General features: G+C 43.4%; 1 protein-coding gene across 1 annotated transcript; it reads right to left on the bottom strand.

Annotated features, from left to right (window-relative positions):
* Positions 1-20: 20 nt before the first annotated feature.
* On the bottom strand, positions 21-22,182 carry LOC106573028 (tyrosine-protein kinase CSK). Its single transcript, XM_014147633.3, has 12 exons — positions 21,724-22,182; positions 12,987-13,124; positions 12,719-12,835; positions 9,300-9,412; positions 7,481-7,700; positions 6,527-6,686; positions 6,241-6,340; positions 3,363-3,453; positions 3,176-3,249; positions 2,822-3,017; positions 2,141-2,227; positions 21-1,349 (listed from the first exon to the last, which is right to left on the bottom strand). Exons 2-12 carry the CDS (start codon positions 12,999-13,001, stop codon positions 1,167-1,169), a joined length of 1,356 nt encoding a protein of 451 aa, XP_014003108.2. The 5' UTR covers positions 13,002-13,124; positions 21,724-22,182; the 3' UTR covers positions 21-1,166.
* Between the last annotated feature and the right edge of the window lie 3,085 nt (positions 22,183-25,267).

Raw genomic sequence — 25,267 nt, forward strand, 5'->3', positions numbered from 1 at the left:
CCAGTCAACTTTTTCAAAACTTTTTCAAGTGGAATGATTTAATCATAACGGCAGCAAAGTAAAAACAACTTTAAAGGTACAAAAAAAGGCTTCTCGTTCCACATGCATGGTTCCCTTCAGCTTTCATTTCTGAACTGTTTTCACATGTACATGTTACATTTTTATTATTTCTATACACTTGCCCTTAGTTTATCTGTTACAAAACTTTTTTCTCTCCAGAATGGCTTCTTCTTTTCCCTATGTATCCATGCAATCTCAATCTCTCTGTCATGTTACACATCGTCCTGAAATGTTGAATTCAGTAACTATTTAGTGGAGGATTTATTCTGCTTTCCAGTTTGATAAATGTGAGATGAACACTTGTGGCAATAAGAGAGGAGGATGTGTAACAAAAACAAACAAATGTATAAAACATAAAAAAAATTCAAAGGCAAGTGTGTAGAGGCGGCGTGAAGTATCTGTGGGGATAGCCCTGTGTTCTGGAGGCATTTTGGCACAGATCGTATTTAACTGGGGTAACAATCTTACACTGTATGGGTAGAGAGCAGGGACACGGGAAGTGTATTGCCTGACTTGGGGTTGATTCACACTAGCCGAGCCAATCCGAACTGCACCGGCCAGGCTACGTATCCGTCATCTTTCCTGTAACTGTGCTGGAAAGGACCGTGTGAAAAGAAAATATCAGAGCCAGCACGGTATTGTTATGGTCGGCACGATTGTGTGAAAGGGGTATAGTACCTCACAACAGTCCCGGATGGGTTTGTTTGACACTGGAGTACACACTGTAGTCGGCTAGACCGATAAAACCATTAATGTACTGTGGAACAGACATACAGGCAACCCTGAGGTGTGTGTGTGTCTGTGTGTGTGTGTGTGGGGGGGGGGGGGGGGGGGGGGGGGGGGTGGAAATGCCAACATGTGGCAACATTTCAACAGAATGAGAAATTATAAAACAAGTGAACTTTAACACAATCTTATGTAAATCAAAACATTTTTATAAGAGAGGAAGGAGGATCTCTGAGGTCTTGATAATATCAGGCTTTGGTCCCAACATGAAAGAAGAGCAATCCTTGTCCGTCCTATTTCTCCCTCACCATCCCCCTCTTCCTCAATGAAAGGAGAGCCATCCTTGTCCACTTCCCCTTTCACCTCCTCTTCCTATTCCATCACAGATAGAGCTCCTTGGCTAGGATATGCTGCAGTTTCTCCCTGAGGACTCTAAAGCATGGTCGCACCAGGGGGTCCAGGGTCCAGCACTGCTTCATGACTTCATATACCACCTCAGGACAACCGTCTGGGGCATCCATCTTGTAGCCCTTCTCCACGCGTGGTACCACGTCCTTTAGAGGCTGGGGCAGGAGAAGGGGGGATGAACAGAAGATGAGACAGGGGAGTATCATTTGCAGAAATATAATACATTTAGATTAGGAATTACTTTATATCTATTTTGCATTACATTTATTTATATGGTGTCATGATCACTGCCAGAATGTTGACACAACATTGAAAGGAATAGTATTATACTGGACCATAATAGCACTGTCCACATTTCAAATTTACTACATTGACTCTTAACTGCCAAATTCATATACTCTACAGCTGTCACAATTTGTAACACACCTGCCCAATCAGTTTTATTCACATGGCCGTTTCTAGCTTTTTGCGATTCAACTCATTTCGTCATGGGGCGGAGAGAAAAATTTACAGTTTTAATGCAAATTTTACTGCAGTTCTAAATATTTTCCCATGGGATGGTGAGAAGATGTTGCCATTTTAAAGCTAATTTCCTGCAGTTCTAAACATTTTGCCATGACTTATGCCATGTTCATATGATATCTGAGTGAGAATGACGAACAAAAATCAATGGGGGCCCCCTAGATGTCATGGCCCCTGGGCATGTGCCTTGTGTGCCCGGTCAGTATTTCGACCATGATTACTACAAGGTTTAGATAGCTGGCTAGACTAACTTACCTAGCAATCTATAAAATGTTAGCTGACATGGGCTAATTTGAGTGACTGTCGGTGACTGACATATAAGAGGAAAAGCGCTGATGCACTACCAACTGTCAAAATTGCACGTTGTGAATAAAACTAACAGTAAGTTGAGTGACTGACTTTCTAAAGGCAAAAATATACTTACAATTCTGGGGTAAGGCACTCGTCCGAAGGAGTAGATCTCCCACAGCAAGATCCCATAGCTCCACACGTCTGACTTGGTGGAGAATTTCTGTTTATCAACAGACAGCGGGAAAGACAGCCTTTCCGTAAAGCTTATTTTAATGTGTCAAACATACAGTATATTATAGATATAGTGGAAATCAGCAGTACAATAATATTTCTGTACCTTGAATCACAAATCGACCCCTAACCCCTACTCCCTGTAGATCTCAGAGGATTGGACAGGTGTAAGTAATATGGTGGTAGCGCCATCTTGCCATCTGATAGGCTAGGTGGAATTGCTACCATATTGCTTACAACTATCCAATCCTCTCCGATTTAAACAAGTTCCTAAAGGGTTGATTTCAGATTCAGGGTATGCTCCTAAAGACAATAAGGAAAGTGACTCGTGAAACCGATGTCAGTGTTCTAGTTCAGCTGTATTGCTTCATCCCTCTCTGAGTAAAACTCAGGGTAAACTGTCTTTACCACGGCTCAAACCTGGGGCCCTCTGCCTCGCTAACACACGTGACCACCCTCCTTGACAACGTACAAACCAGTTGACCTATAGAAAAGGATCCAATTCAGTAGCACCATTGGCGACATTACTAGCTTGCTGTGGATTGAGCTTACGGCAATTCTTATCTCCGTTACACTAGCCTACCTTTTCCCTCAGGGCCTCTGGTGAGGTCCACTTGATGGGCAGTTTGGCTGTGTCCTGATTAGACGAGGCCTCCTTGGTCAGGCCGAAGTCGCTGACCTTGGCGATGTTATCATCTGACACCAGAACATTACGGGCCGCCAGGTCTCTGTGGACAAAGTTATTGGCCTCCAGATACTCCATGGCCTCACACACGTCACTACAGAGGAGAGGGAGGGGAACGGTTGATATTTAAAGAGGCATTGACAATGTTGATTAAAATGGACAACGTTACATTTCCAACTGGCCGCTATAAGCCCCTGTCAGCAAACTTCTGATAACATTCAAGATGTAGGGATAAATCATTATCATGCTCACACTGAGAACTTGAGTAGGGAATCCCCACCCAGCACTGTCCGACCTCTGGAGCGTAGGTAGTCCACTAGACTGCCCTGAGGAGAAGGGAAAATAGATAAACAGGTCTTCAAAGCTCTTTGGTTCTTTATTTATATATCTATCTATTAATGCATTACCTTTATTTAACTTAATCATAGGAGCCACCTACCTTGGCCATGTACTCAGTGACGATAAACAGGCTTCCCTTTTCCTCAACGATGACACCTAGCAACTGGACCAGGTTATTGTGTCTCAGTTGCCTGCAGTAAACAAGGAAAACAATTAAACAATGAGGCCGGAAAGCAATTGCTTGATAGATGGATAACGTAATGTTATGACTATAACTACTGTTCCCTGAAGGAGGGAAATGAGGTACAACATACTATGGGTAGTCACACTCTTGTGACTTTGATTGAAGAACTAAAATCATGCCTCACAAGGTCAATAAAAACCGCACCTCACTGGAAGCCCTGCCTTCCACAGGTGATATGGGTGAGGCTCAGATTTATTCCTTTAATTTACTATCGCTCTTCACCGAGCCCAGGAACGGGCGTGCGGGGCCAAACATGTGTGTTGTACCTTGTTTCCCTCCTTTAGTGAACAGTAGTTATAGTCATTACGTCACGTTCCCTTTCAGTCAGTCAACTTCGGTACAACATACTATGGGGAAATAGAATCCCGGCCTAAGCCGACCTCAACGGATACTAAATTAAATTCAATCCAACTTGAGTGACTCCCCTGAAGTCCACCTTTTTTGTGTGCAAATGTTTTCACCACGGCCTGTCGGTCCAGGTTGTGGGGCCGACCTATTTATATACAGACAGTCTTTCCTGAGACATTGTGCATTATGTCCATTGCGCTGCACACAATTTAAACTCAATCTTGAATGATGCATGCCATGATATGCCACAGATAAGGGACTGTTGATATTGCAACCACACAACTCAAATGCCGGTTCACCAGTATGAAGGAAATTGGGTTACTGTCAAAAATGATTTAATAAATTGAAAGAAATAGATAGAGGACAGGGCTTGTGGGCCCCCCACCTGCGGGGGCTGCAGGGGTGCCCAGTACGCCAGTGGGAGATGCTGCTTAGAGAGAGATATCTATCTATCGTTAGAGAGAGTGAGCCCCCCGCCGCGAGCTGGATTAGCAAAACAGGCAAAAAGTTGGTCACATAACCGGATATTCCGTGTCCATTCAATGTACGTGCGTAAGTTCGTACTGGACACCGGGCATGTAACCTCCGTTGCCATTCAGAAGCAAAAGGAGGTGAAAAAAGGGAAATAGCGCAAAAAACTAAAGACCTGTAAATGCAGCTTTCGGGGGGTGAAAGCTGCATTTAGATGGGACGAACTGAGTACCAAAAGGGTGTACAGATAATGCGTGGAGGTCCCCAATACGTTTAGATCTTGTAGGAGAGGATCTTCAGATCCACCGACTCAAGAGGCTCAAAAGGAGCCACACACCGCGCCTCCAAAACCAAAACCAAGTCCCATGTGGGCGCAATAGGTTTAGAGACCGGTCTGAGATGGCGCACACCTTTCAGGAACTGTACGACCATAGGCTGGGCCCCCAATGTGGTGTCGTCAATACCCACAACACGCTGAAATAGCAGCTATGTACACTTTTAAAATGGAGAATGCCCGCCCCTTCTCGAAAAGCTCCTGTAGGAACATAAGGATGTCCCTCACACAGCACTGAAAAGGAACCAGCCCTATCTTGGAACCAGAGCTCAAACGCTTGCCACTTATACGCATACAGACCCCTTGTGGCGGGCGCCCTAGCGGACTGAACAGTAGCAATAATGTTCGGAGGTAACCCTCTAGCCATCAGATTGGCCCTCTCAGGAACCAAATCTCTGGCTTTGCTTGCCAAACCTGCTTTCTCCACTCCATCCAACTCCAGGAATATAAAATAGGACAGGGGTTGCTAGTAAACTTAATTAGCCATGAGGCTTTTCGTCTAAGCTAGGCTAGCTAGCCTCTTTGACCACAGCACAGTCCGTTTAGAATAACCAAGCGACTTAACGCTATGAATACTAAGCAAGAGAGCTACCCCAGTAACTCCACCGTTAACTCTGCGAGTTAGTTAACCTGGCTAGCACGCTATGCATCGCTTGTTAGCTAGCCTGGTCTCGAAAGTCTACGTAGGACCAGATCCTTCAGCAATAAGTCTGGGAAGAGAGGCAAACAGTGCTTAACCATGGCAGACACAGGCGGTGGGAGGATACCCACCGCCTGTGTCTGAGTCGCCTCCCATAACCGGCGACAGAGTGCACAGGAGCCGGGAGACATTTGACCTGACCAACGCCTCAATCCATCTCTGCGTCCCGCAACTCAGACGATTTACGGGCACCCGGGAGAGAAAGTAATTATCAGAAACACCAAGCCCCCTAAAGAATACTACACGATTGTCAAGAGAACATACGCCGTGGACTAGTAGGCGAACAGTGCCAGCCGTCCCCTAGTCCCGCACACAAACTGATTCGAGTGAGGGCAGCCAGAGTATGCACCGAGCCGAGACATACAAGACAACAAAAGTGAGTATCTTTTTATTCATTTGGGCATTGTCACGAACCCGAATACAGCTTGTTAGCCTTCGTCGTTTCCTTAGCCATCTAACTTATTGCTATAGCCAGGCCAAGCAATCCGGAGAATAACTAATTGTTCGTGATTAGGAAACTATGAGAACCATACAAACTTCAGCACACAATGTCCAGGAGGTGAGCATGCTCTACCATGAAGGGGCAGTTTAGTTGGCGCAACGTAAGACAGTCTCTTGTTCCAATTGTTAGTTTTAGTAGCGTGAATCATTCCTGCTTACATCGAGGTAAAATGCGGAATAATTGAAAGAATCCGAGCCTCACGCTTATCACCTGTGGAAGGCGGGGCTTCCAAGAGGCGCAGATTCCATTGGCCTTGTCAGGAATGATTTTCATTCTTCAATTGAAGTCACGAGAGTGCGACTACCCATAGTGTGTTGTACTGAAGTTGACTGACTGAAAGGGAACATGTAACAGAAGTTTGGTTCGGGCTCTGACTTACGTCATGACTGAAGCTTCAGCGATGAAGGCCTGTGCTGTAGCATCGTGTTTGATACACTTCACCGCTACTTTGGTCCCTCTGTAGTCTCCCACCTTCACATCTGAGGGAAAGAGAAACGTGAGTGAGAATGAGAGAATTTACTAAGCCATATTCACACACTCCAAGAGAACCAGAATGAGGTGGATTAAGCTAGAGAAGACTGCCTAGAACAGGTTACAACAGAGTCGTCATCGATAAAACCTATTTAAACACAGCTACAGACACTCGTTTTCACAAAGCCACTTGCCTCCAAACTCTCCTTTCCCTATGGACTGGTGGATATTGATTTCCTTCCTGTTGAGAGCCCAGCCGCTCCTGGAGAACTCATCCTGGGCTGCCACAGTACCCTCCTCCAGCTTCGGCTTGATCAGTTTGGTGCAGAGACCGTCTGCATCTTTGGTATAGTGCTGAGGACAGGGAGAGAAGACGTGGGTTAATAACATAGGCCAAGAAAGGGAAAAGATTGCCAATATTGATGACATCATCAACATTTGGGATAACTGAATACATGAAAATGGAACAAAATGCATATGGGTCTTCGTTTCAAAGGTTCAATTGATACAGTCTATTTTTAATGGACTCATTCAGCATACTAGCCGTAACCAACAGAGGGCAGCATGGTTAAAAATATAATCAGAGGTCAAGTTTTAAAAAATGCATGTCAACAACACCGCGTAGGCTTTCAAATAATAACTGACATCCTTTTTTGAGACCAACAAAATGACTCCAACACTGAGTTAATGTATAGTGTGTCGCCAGATGGATGAAGGAAAAGAGAGGGTGGTTTTGAAAGTAAAACCCGGCTGCCGGTGTCTTCAGGTGAAATGATCTGGAGCCTGCCGCTGTCACTTCCTCTTTGTCACATCCTGTTCAGTGTATTTGTTCCAGGAACTGTGTGTGTGGCTCTGATGAGGGAACAGTTGCAGAGGCCAGAGCACCTAGAGTAGCTAACAGGGAAATCAACTCTGTATACACTTGGTCACACCATTTGTATGGCTCACACACTCTGGATGTAAAACAATAGACAGCTTTATTTGACCAAGAAGGGAGAAATCCCAGACCCAGATTAATGAACTGCTTGACTAAAAAGCATGCTCAATAGAGAATCTTTATTGAAGTCCAGCAATAGACCTAATCTGTGTCTGGGAAACTGGCCCGAAGATACCTATTTCATTTATTTCTCTCCCCCCCCCCAACCCACCTCAACAAGCTGCATGAGGTTCTCGAAGAACGCCTCCTCGTCGATGCTGAGCTTTCCCTCCTTGTAGACAATGCGGTAGTGCTCCACCTTGCCGTCGCAACTCACACACAGAGTATAGTCCCCAGGGTAGTTGGTGCTCTCCCTCACAAGGTACAGACCCATCTCTGGGGGGATCAGGAGACACTCAGCCTGCTCCCTAGTTATCTTACCATGGAACCATCTGTAGGGGTGGATGGGGATTAATTTACGAGTTTACATCAACAATTGTCACAAAGTGCTTTTACAGCACACACACTGCAATCACTAACACTAATATGTCTAAAAAGATCCTTGGCAAAACAGCTGATCTGATTGGTAAAAAGACCAATTAGTGAAAAAAAGATACGTGTGCAGACACACAAACACATACTTTCTTAGAACTTAGGCATGTGGCTGAATGCGGGAGATTTCTAGATTCAGCAGGAAACCGTGCAGTGCACACACAGCACTGCAGAGCTGAACACACACACACACACACACACACATTTCTAGCTTTTTGGGGGCCCTAAGCTAAATTTAAAGCCAATTTCCTGCAATTTTGCCATGACTTATGCCATGTTCATATGACGTGCCTTGCGTGCCAGGTCAGTAACTTGGCCATGATTACTGCTTAAGGTTTAGATAGCTGGCGAGACTAACTTACCTAGAAATGTATAAAATGTTAGCTGACATGGGCTAATTGAGTGATTGACAGTGACTGACATACCAAGAAAAAAACTGCTAATGCACTATTCAATTTTGAAATTTCACCTTGTGTATTCTACTATCCTATCCCCCCCCCCCTCCCCCGGCAGTACAGACACAGAAGAGCACTAGCTACAATTACAGGGCTGCAGTCAGACAGAGCCAGGACTCAGCCCAGCCCCAGCTCAGCCCAACTGTGGTTTATATTCACATAACAGTGGCTTCACTGCCACGACAAATAGCCCATCTGTACTCTACAACCACACAGAAACATCCTGAAAAACAAACACTTTCAAACAGATTTAGTATAAGTCTGAACTGTAAACTGCAACTCATGGTGTCACCTAACCTGAGCCCTTTCTTATTTGTTTCATAGAGTGCTTTCACCTTTATGTTATACAGGTACTTCAGACTGTTTTTATGCTTTAATTGTTGAGAGCTCTTACAAAAACACATTCCTATGTATGTATTTCAATACCTAGAAATGGCATAATAAACTTGAACTAGAGCCAGGGCTCTCCAACCCTGTTCCTCAAAAGCTACTGTCCTGTAGGTTTTCAATCCAACCCTAATCTAGCACACTTGATTCAAATAATTTGCGGGTTGATAAGCGAAATCAGGTTAGTTACTGGGGTTGGAGCAAAAACCTACAGGTGGATAGCTCTCCAGGAATAAGGTTGGCGCCAGGTAGTAACTTCGGGGCGGCAGGTAGACTAGTGGTTAGAGCGTTGGGCCAGTAACCGAAAGGTTGCTAGATCGAATTACCGAGTTGACGAGGTAAAAAAATCTGTCGTTCTGCTCCTGAACAAGGCAGTTAACCCACTGTTCCCAGGCCGTCATTGTAAATAAGAATTTGTTGTTAACTGACTTGCCTAGTTAAAATATATATATATTTTTTTTAATTGACTATTAAACCTAAAAAGGTACTCCTGACTCCCATATCTTTATTGTGTTACTACACTACTGGTAAGTAATGTAACAACACAACACAGGCAGTGCATTTATGGGAAGTAATTTCAGTACAACGGAGTGATGAGCAATGTTTTAAAGGATTCAGTCTGCTTTAACCAGGCTACGATGACTGTACTGTACTGACGGCATTAGACTCAGCTTGCCCCCTTGCTTCACCCCTTCCCTCTTCTGGACATAGTTAGCTGGGATGGTGCCTTCTCGACCTGCTGTGTTCTTGGCTTTGTACCAGTTAGGGTCCTGGAACAGAAAATGTCATAAACTCTGTGTATCAGATCAGGATTGACTGAGTAAATACTGTACAGAGGTAGAGAAAATTACTGAAACAACAACCCAAAAGTTCATCCTTTAAAAAACGCAACTATTTTTTGAACTACAGTACTAGTCAAAAGTTTGGACACACCCACTCATTCAAGGGTTTTTCTTTAATTTGACTATTTTATACATTGTAGAATAATAATGAAGACATCAAACCTAGAATCATGTAGTAACCAAAAAAGTGTTACACAAATCAAAAATATTGTATATTTGAGATTCTTCTAAGTGGCCACCCTTTGCCTGGATGACAGCTGTGCACACTGTTGGTATTCTCTCAACCAGCTTCATGAGGTAGTCACCTGGAATACATTTCAATTAACAGGTGGGCCTTGTTAAAAGTTAATTTGTGGAATTTCTTTCCTTCTTAATGCATTTGAGCCAATCAGTTGTGTTGTGACAAGATATGGTATACAGAAAATAGCCCTATTTGCTAAAAGACCAAGTCCATATTATGGCTAGAACAGCTCAAATAAGCAAAGCGAAACGACAGTCCATCATTACTTTAAGACATGAAGGTCCGCTACAGGAATGGAAGACCCAGAGTTACCTCTGCTGCAGAGGATAAGTTCATTGGAGTTACCAGCCTCAGAAATTGCAGCCCAAATAAATGCTTCAGAGTTCAAGTAACTGACACATCTCAACATCAACTGCTCAGAGGAGACTGTGTGAATCAGGCCATGGTCAAATTGCTGCAAAGAAACCACTACTAAAGGACACCAATAATAAGAAGAGACCTGCTTGGGCCAAGAAACACGAGCAATAGACATTAAACCAGTGGAACTCTGTCCTTTGGTCTGATGAGTTCAAATTTTAGATTTTGGGTTCCAACCGCCATGTCTTTGAGACGCAGAGTAGGTGAACAGATGATCTCCACATGTGTGGTTCCCACTGTCAAGCATGGAGGTGGGGGTGCTTTGCTGGTGACACTGTCTGTGATTTATTTAGAATTCAATGCACAATTAACCAGCACGGCTACCACAGCATTGTGCAGCAATACACCATCCCATCTGGTTTGCGCTTAGTGGGACTATCATTTGTTTTTCAACTGGACAATGACCCAACACACCTCCAGGCTGTGTAAGGGCTATTTGACCAAGAAGGAGAGTGATGGAGTGCTGCATCAGATGACCTGGCCTCCACAATCACCTGACCTCAACCCAATTGAGATGGTTTGGGATGAGTTGGACCACAGAGTGAAGCAAAAGCAGCCAACAAGTGCTCAGCATATGTGGGAACTCCTTCAAGACTGTTGGAAAAGCATTCCAGGTGAAGCTGGTAGAGAGAATGCCAAGAGTGTGCAAAGCTGTCCTCAAGGCAAAGGGTGGCTACTTTGAATCTAAAATATATTTTAAACTAACACTTTGTTTGGTTACTACATGATTCTATGAGTTATTTCATAGTTTTGATGTCTTCACTATTATTCTACAATGTAGAAAATAGTCAAAATAAAGAATAACCCTTGAATGAGTAGGTGTGTCCAAACTTTTGACTGGTACTGTATGTTCTTTTTATATGTAAGTGTAGAAATTTCAAGAAAAATGACAGAAATTAGAAATATATATATATATATATATATATATATATATATATATATATATATATATATATATATATATATACACACTGCTCAAAAAAATAAACACTAAAATAACACATCCTAGATCTGAATGAATGAAATAATCTTATTAAATACTTTTTTCTTTACATAGTTGAATGTGCTGACAACAAAATCACACAAAAATAATCAATGGAAATCCAATTTATCAACCCATGGAGGTCTGGATTTGGAGTCCCACTCAAAATTAAAGTGGAAAACCACACTACAGGCTGATCCAACTTTGATGTAATGTCCTTAAAACAAGTCAAAATGAGGCTCAGTAGTGTGTTGCCTCCACGTGCCTGTATGACCTCCCTACAACGCCTGGGCATGCTCCTGATGAGGTGGCGGATGGTCTCCTGAGGGATCTCCTCCCAGACCTGGACTAAAGCATCCGCCAACTCCTGGACAGTCTGTGGTGCAACGTGGCGTTGGTGGATGGAGCGAGACATGATGTCCCAGATGTGCTCAATTGGATTCAGGTCTGGGGAACCGGCGGGCCAGTCCATAGCATCAATGCCTTCCTCTTGCAGGAACTGCTGACACACTCCAGCCACATGAGGTCTAGCATTGTCTTGCATTAGGAGGAACCCAGGACCAACCGCACCAGCATATGGTCTCACAAGGGGTCTGAGGATCTCATCTCGGTACCTAATGGCAGTCAGGCTACCTCTGGCGAGCACATGGAGGGCTGTGCGGCCCCCCAAAGAAATGCCACCCACACCATGACTGACCCACCGCCAAACCGGTCATGCTGGAGGATGTTGCAGGCAGCAGAACGTTCTCCACGGCGTCTCCAGACTCTGTCACATGTGCTCAGTGTGAACCTGCTTTCATCTGTGAAGAGCACAGGGCGCCAGTGGCGAATTTGCCGATCTTGGTGTTCTCTGGCAAATGCCAAACGTCCTGCACGGTGTTGGGCTGTAAGCACAACCCCCACCTGTGGACGTCCGGCTCTCATACCATCCTCATGGAGTCTGTTTTTGACCGTTTGAGCAGACACATGCACATTTGTGGCCTGCTGGAGGTCATTTTGCAGGGCTCTGGCAGTGCTCCTCCTGCTCCTCCTTGCACAAAGGCGGAGGTAGCGGTCCTGCTGCTGGGTTGTTGCCCTCCTACGGCCTCCTCCACGTCTCCTGATGTACTGGCCTGTCTCCTGGTAGCGCCTCCATGCTCTGGACACTATGCTGACAGACACAGCAAACCTTCTTGCCACAGCTCGCATTGATGTGCCATCCTGGATGAGCTGCACTACCTGAGCCCCTTGTGTGGGTTGTAGACTCCGTCTCATGCTACCACTAGAGTGAAAGCACCGCCAGCATTCAAAAGTGACCAAAACATCAGCCAGGAAGCATAGGAACTGAGAAGTGGTCTGTGGTCACCACCTGCAGAACCACTCCTTTATTGGGGGTGTCTTGCTAATTGCCTATAATTTCCACCTGTTGTCTATTCCATTTGCACAACAGCATGTGAAATTTATTGTCAATCAGTGTTGCTTCCTAAGTGGACAGTTTGATTTCACAGAAGTGTGATTGACTTGGAGTTACATTGTGTTGTTTAAGTGTTCCCTTTATTTTTTGAGCAGTGTATATTTTTTTACAGCAAGTAGACTCAAACTGTAGGTACCTTACCTTAGTCACCACGATTATGGTTAAGACATCTCCTTTGTTGAAGGGCAGGTCCTGCTCTGTGGTGCCCTTAAAGTTGTATTTGGCCACACACTCTGTGCCCTGTGGCCATGTTGGTGTCTGAGGGACAGGAGTGGTTATCATTATGAAAAGAAATGAGGAATTGATATTGCCCCAACTCAGCAATAAACCAGCTCAATGATAGGTGGTATAGTGTATCTCTATATTCGACATGAAGCAGCCATATCTGTTTATCATCTCCTGGTCTCACCTGGGGTTCAGACATCCTGAAGGGGAGGAGGCAGTGGGTCTCCTCTTACAGGCCTCACACACCGAACGCTACCATCCACACACCCACACACACACACACACACACACACACACACACACACACACACACACACACCACCTGTGGAGAGAGAAGAAGAGACCATAACAGGCAATACAGTGGACAACCTAAGTAGACAGTCATCGCCTAAACACAATAATCAATTGGGACATTCAGTACACCAATCCACAAGGTCAAATATGGAAATGTGAAAGCAAAAAAGTGAAGTACAATTTTATTTCGACCATGATGTTTCTCATGTGGGTGGTCAGATATATTTATTTATAGATGGAGTACAAATATTGAATCATTACAAGAATGGGTTTGACAAGGTCCAAAGAGAGAGAGAGAGAATATAAATAACACTCGGTTACAGCCGGTGCCAGAAAGCAGAAGTAACCGTTTTTGTATATATTTTTTTCCATCTCACTTTCACAACTGTGGGGAAGCAAGTTTCCATTACGATGTCACAGCAGCAATAGGTTGGGCTGCTCATTGCCCACCCTTATTGCGTAACTATTATGAAAGGGTTCTTAATGTTTCGTACACTCAGTATATGGAGTATATTTGAAAAAGTCTCAAGTTGATTCTTTCAGCCCTAATGAGTATACTGTAGAGCTTAATATAGTTCTCCTAAACACTGAGAATGTAAACTAGTGGTAGGATCATTACAGGATTCTCCTCAATCTTTATTTTCTCTTCTGGATTAGAAGGCATTGACCATAAGGAGGGAAGCATTTACAGTAAAAAGTATTTATTTTATATTTACTGCGGTCAGTCAGTTACAACTTCTTTCATTATAGTTGATGCAGTCAGTGACATATGGTTGTATTGACTTACAGCAAGTATTTCCACGAGACCTAACAAATGAAAAGTAGCAGAGCCACATGACATGAATGGTGAATGCATGGCTCATGGATGGTGTCATCATCCCCGAACCCATTGAAATAGAATCACTAGAACGGGTAGTCTGAGGGACTTTTTCCTGTTCTTGTTACTCTATTTCTATGCATGAGTGGTGAATGCATGGCCCATGGGTGATGCCATCATCCCGGGACAAATCACTTCCTTTCAGCAAGGGTCAGTTGCCATGGATGAGTTCTGGGCCGTGTTCCTTAGGGAACCAAACAAAAGAAAACACTCAAACAGGGTCCTGGTCCAATAAGAAACACTCATTTTCATTTCCCGTTGTGAAGCGTTTTTAAAACGCTTTACATTGCGCACACAAATGAACATGACCCTGACTGAGTAACTAGCGTCTTGTGCCACAACATGAGGTCACTTCCTCCCACGGACATGTCACAGAGAAAACCCATTACAGTGCTGAGCGGACTGTTGATGGTGAACTTCCTGCCTGACAGAGAGCCCAGACTGTGATTAATCCTACACTAGGGTGGGGTCGCTGAGAAAGAGAGCGAGAGAGAGAGAAACAGAGAGCGAGAGAGAAACAGAGAGAAAGAGTAAGACAGAGCACAGACAATGACTGCACGGCATTAGTATTACAGCTAGGCCACAGCAACTGATAGTAAGAGAGAAAGTAAGGCCTAACACACTTCCCTTTGAAAACACACATGCTCCCTCCATTGTTACTACGTTACAGATAGACACATTTTTAACAGAATGACGTAAATCAGGTCAAGGCAGTTAGTATGTGTGTATGTTTTTGGCTTTACTATTCTCGAGGGAACCAGAAGTCCTCACAAGGATAGTAAAATAAAGAAAATGCGGACAAGTGGGGACATTTCGGCGGTCCCCACACGGAAAAATGCTATTTTAGGGTTTAAGGGTCAGGTTTAGGGATCATTTAATGGGAATAGGAATTTTGAATGGGAATCAATTGTTTGGTCCCCACACAGACAGTAAAACAAACATGTGCACCGGGCTCCCGAGTGGCGCAGCTGTCTAAGGTACGGCATCTCAGTGCTAGAGGCATCACTACAGACCCTGGTTCGATTCCAGGCTGTATCGCAACCGGCCGTGATTGGGAGTCCCATAGGGCGGCGCACAATTGGCCCAGCGTCGTCCGGGTTAGGGTTTGGCCGGGGTAGGTCGTCATTGTAGAATTTGTTCTTAACTGGCTTGCCTAGTTAAAAATAAAGGTAAATAAATATCTTTGGAGCAGAGGAAGAAACAACATATTTGAAGGGATCCTCCCGGTCTTATGATCTCTGAACTACCATGACCAATGGGCTCAGGCTGTTCAGTTCCACATGCTGTGGAAATGTGTGAGGCACTTGCACACAATTTCTACATACATGTACAAAGAAATAGATGAAAGAGAGACTGTCAGAGCAGAATATCGAAACAACTGCTTAAGTTTGTGATAATACATCTCATGACGATGAAACATCAATCACCAGACTTTTGCAGTGCAGAACTACAACAAGAAGAAACCCATCAATCAACTGATGCTTTGAAGTCAATAAACACAGAAATATCAATTTGATTTATCTATGTTTACATTTAGATTTATCTGTATGATAATACAGCTGGGTTTTTTAACTGATAGATAGCCACAGGATGGGTCTGGTTAAAGACCGCAGTGGAACAGTGTCATCACCAACTATGGAATAGGTCAACAACAAGGACCACGCCTGCCTGGGATGGCACTTTTGATTTCCCTTTTTTATTTTTTATTTTATTTAACCTTTATTTTAAGCAACAGCTCAGCGTATAAAAGTCCTTGAATAGGCCAACATCAAAGTAGCAGCAGGCTACCAGCCCAGCGTGCGTGAGTGAATGGAACATAATTGAGCATGTCTTGGTGTCACATTTAACAGATAAGGGCTATAGCCATTTCCAGAAGGCTCCCTCTTCATCGAACCACAGCCTTTCCATTTTCAGGAAGCAGACAACACAGTCTTTGTGAGCTATTCCAGTTCAGTTTCTACTGTGACCCCTGTCTTTCTGAATAGTCAATCAGCCCTGATCTGATACAGTCTGTGGGTAAGACACACTTTAGTTCCAGAGGTCTGTAATGTAAGGAATTCTCTGATTGTTGCAGGCTACATCTCTGCTAGCCTGGGTTCCTGACTGACAATTCAGCGAAGTGAACCCAGGTTATGTCCTTGCTGAAAGACACCACCAGAGTCCAGCACACAATGAGGTTTCACACAGTGTGTTGGTCTATAGCCTACATGCTGCAGTGCAAGCCGTACAAAAGGGTAGTAGAGTACAAGGCCAGCCGTGCGTGACATGTGCCTGAGGCTACATCAGGAACCAGGAAGTTAACTTCAATGAGAACCTGTCTCAGCATGGAGACATGATGTGCTCTGTGATACTACTGTTACAGACTACAAAGGCACAGCTAACGAACACTACTGTACATAAACCAGAGACAGAAAGGGCCATGCACTCCAAATCACAAACCAGTGGTTAACACAAACCAGTTGGGAGCCTAAGCACGGAGACATACTGTGCCCTGTGATATTGGTACAGACTAGAGCCACAGCTAAATACACCATGAAGCATACAGCCCTATGATACTGACACAGAGACACTGAGGGGAAATGTCGTCCACACCATCGCACATCAACTGCACTGTTTCTTTTTCCTTATCAATTGTATTTATCTTGCCTGGAACTTTCCTAAAATGACCCCATGAGGGATAATAAAGTCATGATCTTATTTTATCAACTGAAAAACATAAACAAGTGGAGAACAGCCTTGCAAACACCTATCCCTTCTGCTATTAATTCTCATCCAATTGGGTTCAAAGCAAAGCAAACAGGTTTTTCATCATTTTCCGTCATGATGCTAAATGACTTATGCAAGACGAGTGGTGTGTCTACTCTAGTCTAAACTAATGTATGCATGTAGAGGAACAATTGTTTCTAGGCTGTCTTCAACAGCAGCCAGTAGACCTAGCAGCAAGACGAGACAGGTAGACAGGTATGAAGGTATGGAGAATTCCCTCCTCGGACCATGGAAGATGTCTGCCACACCCTTGTTGCAGTGAGTGCACTACCCTCACTGAACTCACTAAGCTACATAAAAACACTGCAGAACTCGCAGACAAAAACAACAATGCATAGACAACTATAATTATATAATGATATTAGGCAAGGTGAGTGATCTGTCCAGATTATTTATTTAGTATCACAAGTAAAATTATACTATTATGCTGAATACTCAATCATTAGCCTACATACAGTATCTAGGCCTAATTGCATCAAACACTAAAATAGCCCTGCAACAGAAAGACTACATAATGGCTAACTGTGGACCTTGCAAGCTCTCACATTAGACCAGAGATGTGCACAAACATAATACCCCATAACCACCATGCTCCCACTACCAGCCCTGCCCCATGGCTTGCATCCCAAATGGCATCCTATTCCATAAATAGTGCGCTACTTTTGACCAGGGCCCATAAGGCTCCAGTCAGAAGTAGTGCACTATGTCGGGAATAGGGTGCCATTTGAGATGCCAAAAGTAATGCACTATGTAGGGAATAGGGTGCCATTTGAGACGTAGACCATGCCTCAGTAATTATCCCTGTCTCTCTCTCTCTCCCTTCCTCCCTCCTCCAGCTGTGTAGAGGGTCTCAGTAGCCATCCTCATACTGTCTGTCTGTGTGTGTGTGTGTTCAGCCATGTAGGGTCTCAGTATCCCTCCTCCTGTTTCTGTCCCTCCGGGGCTCCGTTTGGTTGAGGATGCTCTGTTTGATTACAGCCCGATACTTTGATGCTGCTGTTAGCTGCTGCTGCCCTGCTATCAGGCCTTTACAGCAGCAGCAGGGGAGAAGCCAGGGCCAAGGAGTAAGAGATGGAGGGAGGGAGAGAAACCGGAGACAGAGATAGCCTGGAAGAGTAAGGAAGATAGTGTTTAGTGTGAGAGCGTGACACAGGCTTGGGATGCTTTTGCTATGCCCCCATGCAGCAGTTAGCCTGGTGCAGGGAAGCAGCAGGGCCTGGTACAGTAAGGGAGATAGTTGTGCGAGTGTGCCACAGGGCCATCCAGCTGGGTCTGACAGACGAACAGAGCCTTAGCCAGGTACACTATAAGCGATGCAGATAGTGAGAGAGCCACTGGTACAGTGAGTGAAGGAGTTCTGAGAGGAGAGTGTGCCAGAGGGCCATCTAGCTGGGTCTGACAGACAGACAGGCTGACAGGCTGCAGATGTTCATATAGAGCCACAGAGCAGGAAGTCAACAACATAGACACCACCTCATCCGCCTCAGGGACAACAGCTAGATCCGGCTACAGTCAGCAACACCACTAGTTTCAGGTCCTCCCCGTTTTCTTCCGTTTAGCGACTAATGAACACCACCCAGAAATAGTGGTTTTATTGTCGGTTTTACAGTTTTGGTTGGATGAATTCAGATGAGTATACACAAGCAACAAAAGCATGTTGTTGTTGGGTTTTACAGTCAAGTTTTGAGAGGCTCGTAAAAGTAAAGTTGATGAGGAGTCAAACAGTCTCCCTTTCAGATCAACAGGAAGGGAAATACATGGCTGTCATTTCAGAGCTGTGTGTACGTCCTTCAGAGCAGCAAGGGAAAATCCCACTGCAAATGACAAGGGTTTGCATCCAGACTAGACCCGACCCGTTTCAGTCAGCTTTGAATCTGCCAAGTCTGCTAGGCCTAATCTCAGCCAAACCACACGATCGCATTACTTAGTGCACAACAGAAAACATTTCTCAACAGAAAACAAAAAGTTCAGTTGGTTCCTCCCTGTTTCGGTCCTGTTTGGTGCCCAATGAACACAACCACAGGAGAAGATATTGTTGACAAAAGCCTGTTAACCCCACTGGCTACAACCAGCGGATCGACATATTGTTCAAAAGCATTGAACATCTCTCAGTTAGAGAAGACCCATCATAAAATAGGCTAGTTTTAAATCTGTAGCTGTGGGGTACAGTAGGAACATTTGTTTAAAATGAGAATTACAGAATGGGCCTTTCTGGAAATAGTGTAGTTTGCTGGTAAAACAAATCAAATGGTCATTTTCCTACAGTAGAAGATGATAAAGGGAAAAAACAGCTGTGGCAATAGTGTGTATTTATGCATGTATGTCTTGTCAGACACCTTTGATAAAGATGAGCAAAAATAACTGTAAAAATAAATAATTAAAATACTGAGCTATTTTGTATGCTCATAAAAAATTGGGGAATTATATTATTTGATACTAACACAATTGCTCAGAGAAAGAGATTTTGTTTAACAAGTAACATATTTTTTTCTCAAAAAGGTTGGGGTCAAAATTATTGACACCCCTGTTTTCAATACCTCACCTTGTGAGGATAACGGCACTGGCCCTTTTTCTCAAATGTTTTATGAGTTGTATAACACATTGGGAGGGATCTTAGACCATTCCTCCATACATCCTTCGTCTGGGCTTATGGACTGCCTCAAACCACAGGTTTTCAATGGGTTTTAAGTCTGGAGACAGGTGGCCATTGCAAAATGTTGATTGTGTGGACAATTAACAATCTCTTTCGGGATTTTGATATGTACTGCTTGGGGTTATTGTCTTGCTCGAAGATCCATTTGCGGCCAAGTTCCAGCCTCCTGGCAGAGGAACCAGGTTTTTTGGTTAAAATGTCCTGGTAGGTACTGGGTAAAGTTCATGATGCCATTGACTTTAACAATATAATATACAATATTAATTCCTCATTTTGTAGAGCATGCAATATAGCTCAGTGTTTTAATTATTCATTTTATACTCATTTTTATCAAGGGTGTCAATAATTTCAGACCCCACAGTATATATGTCATCTGTATGTCATGTACTGTTGCAAAGCATATTTCCCTATGGGATGTTAGAAGTATACTACTCTATTCTAAAACAAAGTCATTAGGAATGTTCACCATCTGACCTGGATATGCCTGCCTGATGATGTAGGGAAGACACAGCTGTGCCAATACTAGACTTAGGCTTTGTAATGGTAAAGCAAAGTGAGTCACATTAGGACAGTTCACTATTTGACCTGGCAGAGAGGTGGATATAATTACACTGCATAATCACCAGAAACATTCCACTGGCAGGGAGGGCATTACACTACAGGCAGCATTATCACTATCAGCATGGGCAGCATTGAGCATACCCCTCACAATCACTACATAGCCTGGAGCCCAAACCGATATGCTCCCATTGATATTGCGAAGTGAAACAAAGGTGAAACGGAGGTTATCAGTTTGGCTTCTAAGCTAGCCACTATAGGCAGTGTGAGAAAGCCTATTCTTGCTACCTCCAAAGTGCTAATAACTTTTGGATACACCACTTGACGAAGCTAGGCGCTGCGTCACAGCCATGCTCAGCCAGCAAGTCGGAGTAACAGTTTTACTCAGTTAGGTCCATCCAGCTCCATTCTTTCTTTCACTGGTTTGCCATTCTCTGTTCTCTGAGTTGTGGAGCTCCATCCGGCTACAGTGGAGCTCTCTGTGTGTGAGAATTGTGACTATGCATGCTGGCTATTGTCCATAGAGAGGGTCAGTGACAGAGGTCAGTGGCCTTACTGAGCTGAGAGAACTACTGCCTTGGCCCAAGGGGGGCATTCTGTCTCTCTGACAGATGTACACACATACACGAACACGCATTCACCCACAGAATTTCTGCCTTGGCCCAAGGGTATTCTCTGAACTTGAGTTAGATTCCTGTGAGTGTTGTTTTTTAATGCAAGCTCTAGTGAGTAACATTTTGCATGTATTTATTACAGCATAATTAACTTGAAATGTTAAGGTTGCCAAAGAGCAATACTCCATCATCCACACAGACATGTAAGCAGTCAAAGCCCTATTTCAGCCAAGTCTTCCAAAGCTGCCCATCCATCCATCCCAGCATATATAACATGTTTTTGGCTTGGCGATGCTAAAAGCTCAGTGACACCCTCTTGAGAAGCAGCCAGGTCACCATCTGGGGGCTCAGCAATACCCTCTGCCACTCCATTTTGGCTCCTTGTACCCGCCTGAGCTACCAGGCATAATGCTGCCTTTCTGTGAGCCCAGGGAGAGGACAGCAGAGGCTGTTTGGTGGTTCTGACACAGTTGCACCCAGAGTGCCAGAGGAAGTGGCGAGAGAGAGAGAGAGAGAGAGAGAGAGAGAGAGAGGCAGATAGAGATCATGACTCTTTCCATCATTACATTCCTAAGCGCACAATCTCAGAGCAACAATACTGAGTGTGTGTGCAATCCTGGTAGTTATGGCATGATGCTCACCAATTGGCTGGCTACAGTCAGAACAAGTGGTCCTCATCAGATACTGAATCTCTACGGTTTGAAACACTGCTTGCCTAATCAAAGGGTGTGCCTAAGCATTGCAATCACACCAATACCTCACACCATGCAAATAGATCAAGATGACAAGAAGGAAATAGCCTAACTGTTGACAAAGTTCAAGGAACTGAAGCTCAGTCAGTTTATGTGACTCTCATTAGGCAAGCTACTGTACAAGACAGTGGGTGCTTCCCGAATGGCAACCCATTTCCCACATAGTGCACTACTTCTGAGCAGAATCCCTGTTGGCCCTAAAACTCAAAATAGTCTGACCATCCCATCCCTCTACAACTATGAGAAGAAGCAGCCATAATACCTGTGATTTTGGAAGATGCAGAGTGGGTTAGAACACACGATGCAAGCAGCTAGATTACTAAAATTCGAGATCCCCTCGTGATTCTGGATCTGTCCATTTGTTTGTTTGAATAACATAGGGCAACAACAGTCGTGCAACAGCTTACCTATCAAATGGAACTAAATGTCAATAGATGCATCCTTATTGATAGAACGCAGAGGCAGCCAGCGCGTGGATGGAATAGATGTCAGACAGCTGTAATCTACATTCGCTTCAGTTAAAACGATTTCAACATGATGATGCAGTCAGTGTTCTTGATCTTGATGAAAACAACACGACGGCGTCTCAACCATAGAGCGAAATGTAAACCGCTGAATTAACTCAACTCGGTCACAAACTAGTGAGATCAACACACAGATTTTCTCTAAATTCTCCAGAATGTGAAAAGTTGAAAAATAATCCGCAAGCTTCAATGGTTATCCTCTGCTCTGGTCGGCCTTGTTGTAATATGAAATACATATAGTCAGCCAAGAGGAGCAGTGGTGCACAACATTCAGACCGCTGAATATAGAAATGTATCGCGTTTATTATTGGAACATTGTTGCCTCTAACTGTTCTAGATGTTAAATTTCTATCTGCAACGTTCTGCACGTTCCGCCCATATACGTTATAGTTCCGCCCCACCTTGATCCCTTGCAGTACGCATGCGCATATTCTTCAAGCGCTCCGGGCAGTGTTGGTATGTTCGCAGGTTTCTTTCAAATTGGGCTACTTTGAAAACGATTTCGCGGGTGAAAATGTATTGGTCGCGGGTTTTTGTGATATTTCTAAGGTGCACCGCGGCCGCCATGGTATTTCTCTTAAAAAACATGTATTTCACTATGACCTGCTGCTGACTGTCAGGCAGTGAGGCAGGCTGTTGCTGAGTGAGTGAGTGAGTGGTGTGGAGGGCTGAGTGTAGAGCACAACAGCTATTGGCTGAGTCACGTAAACGGAGCAGCACGCGCGCACGTTTTGACAACTATTTTACCAGTTGTAGGTGGTCAATGTAGATCGTGTTTCCAACCCTTTCTCCATAAAATATATGAATATGCACATCAATAAATAAAGGAGACAAAGCACCGGAAAACGACTTTAGGCGCATTAGAGAAAATCGGTCGTAGGTGGTTTAAACTGCATTCTAATGTTGACTTTGCTTAAGGGATCATTCTATGAAAATGGTGGCTTTCCTGTCCGGCCTTAATCACCAGAAAAAAACACTTAAAATTGTGAGATAATGACACACTTTTTTTTAGTTTTTTTGCTTTGATTGAAGTGTTTTATTATTAACAAAACATATGTAACATGGTTATATTGCAAACGTTTTTTTAAATATATTGTAGAGCACGTTCAATACCATGAAATTGTCTTGTCCCTCTGGTCAGGAGTCATGGTTTTAGTGACATTTTTCTCCCTCTTTAAATGTCATAATACAAAGGAAAGTATTATAGTTATTTAGTGGACTACTTAAAAAAACTAATATCAAATAAATATTACAAATAATTTAATAAAGTAATAGCTGTCCCTCAATTTCATGTCACTGGTGTTAAAATATATAAAAACCACCACTTTGAAAATAATGCAACATCCTTGCCAAATTTGTCCTGTGTCAAAGGTTCATTGGAGACGGGCCTGTTTTGAAAAGCATATGCTGTGTTTGCACTCTCTCTTCATATGTTAACAATTTTATTTTTATTTATTTTTATTTCACCTTTATTTAACCAGGTAGGCTAGTTGAGAACAAGTTCTCATTTACAACTGCGACCTGGCCAAGATAAAGCAAAGCAGTTCGACACATACAACAACACAGAGTTACACATGGAATAAACAAGCATACAGTCAATAATACAGTAGGAAAAAAGTCTATATACAGTGTGTGCAAATGAGGTAAGACAAGGGAGGTAAGGCAGTAAATAGGCCATGGTGGCGAAGTAATTACAATATACCAATTAAACACTGGAGTGATAGATGTGCAAAAGATGAATGTGCAAGTACAGATACTGGGGTGCAAAGGTGCAAGATAAATAAATACAGTATGGGGATGAGGTAGTTGGATGGGCTATGTACAGGTGCAGTGATATGTGAGCTGCTCTGACAGCTGGTGCTTAAAGCTAGTGAGGGAGATATGAGTCTCCAGCTTCAGTGATTTTTGCAGTTCGTTCCAGTCATTGCCAGCAGAGAACTGGTAGGAAAGGCAGCCAAAGGAGGAATTGGCTTTGGGGGTGACCAGTGAGATATACCTGCTGGAGCGCGTGCTACGGGTGGGTGCTGCTATGGTGACTGAGCTGAGGTAAGGCGGAGCTTTACCTAGCAAGGACTTGTAGATGACCTGGAGCCAGTGGGTTTGGCGATGAATATGAAGCGAGGGCCAGCCAACGAGAGCATACAGGTCACAGTGGTGGGTAGTATATGGGGCTTTGGTGACAAAACGGATGGCACTGTGATAGACTGCATCCAATTTGTTGAGTAGGGTGCACCACAAACTTTTTTCTCAACGTAATGTTATATAAAACTCTCAACAATTATATCAAAAAATACTTATTAGCATTTAATTACTGTTTCAATATTGTAATCACATAATATGGCTTTCCTTTTGATAGATATGGCGAAATTAGGTGCTGCTGAAAAGCCAAGACTCTACAGACAGTGCAGGGATACTGACCCACACCGCAGCGCAGCCTACCTTAAACAAAAACACCAGACTTACTTAAAGAATTTAGAGTAAAAAAGAAAATTGTTGAAGGATGTCACATAAACTGAAAAAAAAGGAGCGAAGGAAATGGCGGGTTAGACAGGCAAAACACAGAGATTGAGACCAAGAACGACAGTGTTGACCCATCCACTCCAGACAGTGAACCCAGTACTGCAAGGTCAGAGTTAAGAGGAAGACATATGTACTCTGTATCTAGAGAGTTAGAGAGCTTTTGTTTACCTGGCCACTGTTTCAAATGCTAATTATTTTGCATTTGTGGCACAAAACCAAAGCATTGATTGCTGTCATACCTTGCGTACCTGGTATTTTTTATTTAACCTTTATTTAACTAGGCAAGTCAGTTAAAAACAAATTCTTATTTACAATGACGGCCTAGGAACAATGGGTTAACTGCGTTGTTCAGGGACAGAATGACAGATTTTTACCTTGTCAGCTCGGGGATTCAATCTAGCAACCTTTCGGTTACTGGCCCAATGCTCTAACCACTAGGCTACCTGCCATATTACTGTGTTGCATATTGGGGTTCTGGCATCAGAGTTGCCCAATTTAATTGAATATGGTTTTTGTATCTACCTAATTGTTGCATTCATTAGTAAGCATTTTAAGGATATGATCATTAAATTGATGACTCAACCTCAATTATTTCTAATGTTAGAAAAAAAATCACTAGTTATAAATGGAAAAAGTTTGACAATAGAACTTTACACATGCATGTTTAAAGTAAATGATTACTATTCCAAACAATTTCTTAGTATTATCATTAACCTTTTCTGTCTTTGATTATATATGCAAGTATCAAAAGTAAATGTAATTGATAAAATGTATTTATGTATTAAAAGTAAAAGTATAAATCATTTCAATTTTTTTATATTAAGCAAACCAGATGGCACCATTTTGTTTTTTTATTTATTTACGGATAGCCAGGGGCACACTCCAACACTCAGACATAATTTACAAA

This window comes from Salmo salar, chromosome 16, assembly GCF_965601325.2.
Source record: "Salmo salar chromosome 16, fSalSal1, whole genome shotgun sequence".
Classification (NCBI taxonomy): domain Eukaryota; kingdom Metazoa; phylum Chordata; class Actinopteri; order Salmoniformes; family Salmonidae; genus Salmo; species Salmo salar.

What these genes read in the sequence shown, in the direction of transcription:
- LOC106573028 (XM_014147633.3), bottom strand. An exon ending in CCATAATCGTGGTGACTAAG is followed by an intron (nt 9,413 to 12,718) that starts GTAAGGTACCTA and finishes TTTCTGTTCCAG; the next exon opens with GACCCTAACTGGTACAAAGC. An exon ending in CAGAGGCCCTGAGGGAAAAG is followed by an intron (nt 2,228 to 2,821) that starts GTAGGCTAGTGT and finishes GTTGATAAACAG; the next exon opens with AAATTCTCCACCAAGTCAGA.